Source organism: Otolemur garnettii, unplaced genomic scaffold (assembly GCF_000181295.1).
Source record: "Otolemur garnettii isolate 467f Iridium unplaced genomic scaffold, OtoGar3 scaffold00020, whole genome shotgun sequence".
NCBI lineage: Eukaryota > Metazoa > Chordata > Mammalia > Primates > Galagidae > Otolemur > Otolemur garnettii.
The window spans coordinates 16,039,305-16,046,105 of NW_003852415.1; the positions used below are offsets into that span (position 1 = coordinate 16,039,305).

Below are 6,801 nucleotides of genomic sequence, written 5' to 3' on the forward strand. Positions count from 1 at the left end.
TTTGAGACAGGGTCTCATTATGTCGTCCTCAGTAGAGTGCCGTGGTGTCACAGCAACCTCAAACTCTTGGGTTTAAGTGATTCTCTTGCCTTAGCCTCCCAAATAGCTGGCGCTACAGGTACCCACCAATGCCCAGCTATTTTTAGAGACAGGTGTCTTGCTGTCCCCAACTTGTGAGCTCAGGCAATCCACCTGCCTCGGCCTCCCAGAGTGCTGGGATTACAGGCATGAGCCACTGTACCCAGCCTGAGAAGTGACACTTTAGTTGAGGAAAGAACATAGATTCTTGAAATACTTAAAAAACAGTAGATAAAAGTCAGCCCTTTTTCTGCCAAATAAAGCTGGGTACTGAAGGAAACATGGGAATGTGCAGGTCAGAGTGTTTACATTTAGCAAATCTGTTCTGCATTTCTTCCGCAACTTTCACTCACCACAGTCCTGAGTTGGGGTTGGTCCTTCAAGTTACAAGGGAAAAACCGAGGCTCAGTGAAGTTGAGTGGTTTACCCAAGATCATACTACTTCTGAATTACAAAGACTGGAACTAAGGTCTTTGGGCTGCAGATTGAAAGCTCTTATTTCTATCCTATATCCTCTCACTGGAATAAAATAAGAGAAATTTCTAACTGGGGAGACCTCATAGAAAAAAAGAGTGGACTCAACCAGGTCTGATTAGAATTAATGAAGATCAGGGAAGACTCCCCTTGAGTCCCAATACACCCTGGTAATGAGTGTGGCATCTATAGAATATAAAATCAGCCTAATAGAAATAAAGCAATTTCAGACTTTTTAAAATTGCAGCTCATGATAAGAGATACATTTTACTTTTCAGTCTACTGCACATGAACATACTTCATGAGCCAATTAAATATATGCAGTATACTCTGATATGTTCTATTTCGGTTATATAAAAATTACTAGCCATGGTGCAGCAAGAGATTGTTAACTGTTCTTTGAAAAACACTGAAGAAGTCCCCATGTTCCATAGTAATAAGAGGTCATGCTGAATAGATAAGGAGCCAGACTGTAGAGGGGTTTGAAGTGCCAGGACTGGCCAGGTGGGCAGAATGGGGCAAAAGTGCATTACCCACCCAATACTTTGAGCATTTTTGGAAGGTTGTTTAATAGTAATCACTACGGCAGACTTTCATAATGGAAATGTGTACAAGGGAATATTGTAAACGTCAAAAGTTTGGGTAACATAAAGAGTTTTAGCTATATATTATGTTTACGTTAGAAAGGTATTACATATTTTATATATTTTGAAAGTACGATTAATGTTTTTTGATCCCTTTTCTGTTTTTAAAGGAAAATGATGCTACTGCTCTATGAAGAAGGCCTCCGGGTTGTCATACACACCTCCAACCTCATCCATGAGGACTGGCACCAGAAAACACAAGGGTTCGTAGGGGCCTGTTTCCTTCATGGCAGTAGTTGTATGTGTTGAGAAAGATCAAAAAACCAGAATGTTCTCTTCATTATTTTTTCTATTTTTTTAAATTATAAAAATAAGATACATAGCATAGAAAAGAGATACGTGCAGAAAATCACAATATTTTGCTACCTGTCCCCCACTCCTACTCTTGAGGTTACCAGTGTTAACACTTTCGTGCATAATCATTTACAACTATTTCTATTATATGTGTATATGTTTTTATAATTAAATTGCAGTTTTATTTTACAAATAGATAAAAGAAACCAAGACAATATGTTGTAGTTGGCAAGATAGGATTTTTGATATGTTGAAGTGATAATTTATTCATTTATGTAAAATAATTATCACAATGAGAAAAGGTTTAATAAAGAAGGTTCTTGGTTGGTTTTATTTTAAGGGAATAAAGGCACTAAATTTCCTTTACAAATAATTTTTTTAAGTGAAAGAGTGCTTTCATAACAGTAGGAAATATTCACTGCATTCACCAATCAAAGAAATAAAATGTTAAGGCTGCTTCCAAAGTTAAAGAAACCTGGCAAATCTTAATTACTTCACAAAAGACTAGGGCGTTAGGTAAAGAATGAAGGCCTTTGGGGGGTTTTCAATTTCCAGATGATCAGACAGAAAATGAAAGCCATTTCCTGCAGAATGAGTGATAACAAACACTTAGGTTTTTATATACTAGGCACTATACATAAATAATTTAAACGCCACTTTTCTGTGTTTAACCAATAAATGAGCTCCGTTCAGCCATTATAAACTGCTGTTGAGTGGTTTTAGGCAAATAATTGTAGATACAACAATGTAAATGCTGATTTTCTAAATTTGGCAACTGCTAGAAAGAGTTTGAAGAACTACATTAGGTGTAAATAATAGACCACAGTGACTCATTTTAAAGTGCATATCAGGGGATACATATATACATAAATATTTACATCCACTATTCTAGTCCTAGTTTTTACAGAAATGGGATTATACATTCTACAGCTAAGTAGAGAAAATAGTACATGCAAAGGATCTAAGGCCGGAAAGAGAAGCTCTGAACCCACTGGCTTCCCAGTGGGACTCACCAGATGGCTTTCTTGGTTTCCACGTACCCATGCACCTACCTGTCTTGCTGGCCATGTCCCACATAGGGATCAAAGGAAAAGGTGGGATGGAGCAATATTATGTTGACAGTATGCTAAAAAATGTCCCCACCACCCAGTTTATTTTCCCATGGAACAAATTTAACTCGATATCTTTTAGAGCCTTTAATACGTCTGAATCTCCAAGAGAAGAATTGAATATGAAAGTCTTCCCAAACTTTTTTGTCCTTAGTGCACATATGCTAGATCCAGTTTTTGAATCCTTTTTAAAAGGGACTTCAGGGATTTGCTCAAATCAAATTCAATTGTTGTTCTCCCTCCTAGTAAGCTCTTCATTATAGCTAGCTTTAATTTCTCTCATTTGAGCCAAGGGGCACATCTCTGCCTTCCCTAGAGAACAGCTGGATAACGGTCTTCTGTGTTAGAGGAAACTTAGGCAACTAGCACAATTTGAAAGTTTGAGAATTCTCTTTCATCCTTCTCTGCCTCACTGTGTTTCATATCATTGCCTAGTCTGGGCTACAACTAATTCACAGCTTATTACCTCTGACTGAGCTCTGCTGAGCCCAAATTACATCTTACATTGAGCTAAAAATAGAAAGCCTTCCAGCTACCATCCACTGGGCATGCTTCAAACCATATAAGCCATATAGTCTAAGTCTAACTCCTTTTCTTCTAAGACAGTCCTTCAGGTTTTGAAAGATAATCTTTTCTCTGAGTCAGTCATCTCTAGTTCTCTCTCTCCCTTCCCCTGATCCACCATAGCATGTGGTTTTAAACCATGTCCCCAGTTCCTGGTAGTTTTCCTATAAACATGTCTTGGTTTGAGTGTTCTACTTAAAATATGCTTCTCAGAGCTGCAGCGTAGCTCTGATTGGTACAGAGATGAAGGGATCACTGCTCTGCAAGTCTCAGCCATAGGACTCTGTTGATCCAGTCAGTGTACAGTTACCTACGTTAACTCCATATTTGCTCCCTCAAGAGCTTCTAAGCCAGATCTCTCTTGAGCTTCCACATCGGGTTTGGGAACTCATAGCCCTGTCAAGAAAGGAAATGAGATTAAGGTAGTTAGAATAGGGTGACCAGGCATCCCGCTTTTGGCAGTACAGTCCCGATTTTTAACAGTTTGTCCCGTGGTGTTTTAAAGTCCCAATTTTTGGAAAAATGCACAAACAGGCGGGAGAACAGTAAGGGAATATACAGTTTTGGGCTGCCATGTGGCTATTTCACCAGGATATGAGTTTTATATTATTTTTGTTAATTTTATAATGTAAACTGTAATAATAACAAATAATTGTTGAGAAGTGATTATCAAGAACTGCTTATCAAAGTTTGCATTGTTATCAGGCCCCGCCCCCACCCATCCCACCCACCCCACCCCACCCCACCCTCCATCAATGGTGTCCAGCTTTACCAATGTTAAAATCTGGTCACCTTAAGTTAGAAGAGCAATAATTAACCTAACTAAAGGAATTTATAAAGGTCACCTTCAGTCTCAGTGTGGCTCCAAGAATCCCACCCAGGGCCTCCAGCACATTCTCAAGTCACAAGCTTGAGCTCACAGCAATAGGCTTCCATAGACTTCTCTGGAGTGGTTGAGGTAAGGGCTTGGGTGTTATTTCTTGTCTTTTATTTTTAAAATATTTTTAACTTTTTTTTTTTTTTTTTTTTTTACTAAATGGTTTCTTCAAATGAATCAAAAACATACATGGCTACAAAATCTCGCTTTGTCTTGCCCGTGCCCCCCACCCTCGTATAGGGTTCTATTGTCTCACACTTAGTTTATATTCTACTATCTAATATTTTGCCGTCACATTGTGAGTTGTGATACTTTTATAAAAACTTTTGGACACACTTTTTTGTGTATGATCTCAGTTCCTCATGTGTCTGCCATGGCTCTGCTGGACCCTTTTCTTCTGTACAAGTGTTCCAGCCATCCTCTTCAGCTGCCTCTTAGTCCACCTATTAATTTCTCACTTTTAAAACTATTTGGCCCACTATAATAATTTTCTCATCTTATTTTGTGAAGTGTTAAAAAACACGTCATATCTCAGCATCCTGGCTTAGAAAGTCATCATCTGTTGTGCGCCTCATCCAGAATGCTCCTGTGAGTGAATCTAACCCAGTGGGAGCCTCACTCAGCCTGTGGACTCCAATTTGCCATTCTAAGAAGACCCCACACGTCCATCTAGCCCACAATGATTGTGTTTGCCCAAAATGGCATAGACAGTTAGAGACACATTTGGGTCCAGAGCCCGGGCTCCAGCCTTTGTCATCCCAGGTTACCTCCTATGTGGTGGAGTCTCCCCAAGGTGGAAGGGGGAAGTATGAAATGTTACCTGCTAGAAACATGCAGAGTTCAGATGCCTAGCCAGGGGTCCTTATAATTGTGACGTTTTCTGCTCTGTCTGCCTGCATCACACCAGTCTCCTTTGAGAGCTTCCAAGTGAAAGAGGAAATGGGCTTGGCTTTATGGGTAGAATTGGGCCAGGAGAATCACTTCCCAATGGGGAAGAAGGTGGTAACAGCTCATGCTTGCTGAGTGCTCCTTAATCCAGTCACTGCTCATTCATGCCTCGTGTGTGTCTCCACCACCCTGTGAGGCATAACAGTTGATCCCACTTTACAGTTGAAGAAACGGAAGCATGAGATTTTAAGGCATACTTTTTTTTAATCTGTGGAATAGTTTATAGAAGGATTGGGGTTAGATATAGTAGGTTCATTTATATCTATAATATAGAAGTTTTGTCAAAGACCATTGTTTTTCTCTGGGAGCAAAAAGAATTGATAGATGATAATCTTCAGTATTCACTGACACAAGTGTTTGAAAGTTTGAGGTTGATGTTAATGTCATATCATTCAATTAATATATACTCATCCCAGACATCACAAAGTACAATATGAAAATATCTCCAACTGCTATAGCATTTACATTATGAAAATGAGTTTGTTCATTGAAAATAGATGTTCACATCTTTCAAAATAAAGGTAACTTTTGGAAAAAAAAAAGATAACTTTTGATTCTTATTTTCCATTTGGCTAAAGAGCGACATTAATATAGACAAGGGCAAATTCTTGTTGAGATTACCACAAGTGGTATGGATTTGCTGTAAGCATTAGGAGTAGAACTCTCAACTATCCTGTCTTAGAAAATAATATATAGATACAGAGCTGAGAACTGGAATAAGGAAGGTGTGGTGAATGAGAAGGAGCATAGACGGATGTGACTTGGGAGAGGTGGGCAAAGCCTGAGTCATACTGGTCTTAAATTGATGGCAAGGCATTCAAGAATAATACTGACTGTGATGGGCAACTATTGAAGTTGTGAAATCAGATTTATGTTGCATATTTCCTAAGAATCACTCTACTTACCAGGTAGAGACACATAGGGAGAATTCACCTCTTTGGATGAATGCATAATTGATATAAAGGCATTGTGATCAATTGTGTTCTGACTATTAAAGGTTATGTTTTTCATTCTAGGATATGGTTGAGCCCCTTATACCCACGAATTGTCCATGGAACCCACAAATCTGGAGAATCAGTAACACATTTTAAAGCTGATCTCATCAGTTACTTAATGGCTTATAATGCTTCTCCTCTCAAGGAGTGGATAGACCTCATCCACGAACATGATCTCTCTGAAACAAAGTAGGTGTCATCTTATCAATTTGAGGTGCTTAAAATTGGCTTATATGTGAGTAATACCTGTCTGTATTTCATGATGTGATATAAGGATGAACAGATGCTAAATAGCACTTTCTGCATCTCATGGTTCTCAGGCATTAAAGTGGCAGCTAATTAATCTTCCTGTTTACCTTAAGCCTCTACTGGGGTACTTTTAAAATTAAGAGTTCTTTGCCTGGCACGATATACCTTCTATTATATCATTAGTTGATTTGCTTGAAAATGAATTTGAGTATCAGTTACTACTGTTGAGGAGGCATCACATGAAAATGGGTTAGTTCTTAGAACATTTCATGATTATTTAAGTTTTCATGTGTATTTTGTAGAGGGGTTTGTTTGTTTGTTTGCTTTAGTTTCCCAAAGCACATCACTATGTTCTATAACTTGAATTTTATATCTTTTTAGTGTTTACCTTATTAGTTCAACCCCAGGACGCTTCCAAGGAAGTCAAAAGGATAACTGGGGACATTTTAGACTCAGAAAGGTAACAACTTTTATTGATTGAACACTTTAAAAAATATATATTCTCTCCTTTTAAAAATGTATATTTTGATGACAGCTTTATAATTCCTTTTTTTTTTTTTTTTTTTTTT

The 6,801-nt window shown here is 38.2% G+C and overlaps 1 protein-coding gene across 1 annotated transcript in view; it reads left to right on the forward strand.

Annotated features, from left to right (window-relative positions):
• The window catches only part of TDP1 (tyrosyl-DNA phosphodiesterase 1), an 85,451-nt gene that overhangs the window by 23,944 nt on the left and 54,706 nt on the right, over nt 1-6,801 (forward strand). Inside the window, exons 7-9 of the mRNA XM_023511516.1 lie at nt 1,307-1,399; nt 6,005-6,172; nt 6,614-6,692. Of these exons, the coding sequence (XP_023367284.1) occupies nt 1,307-1,399; nt 6,005-6,172; nt 6,614-6,692 (340 nt within the window). The remainder of the gene's footprint in view (nt 1-1,306; nt 1,400-6,004; nt 6,173-6,613; nt 6,693-6,801) is intronic.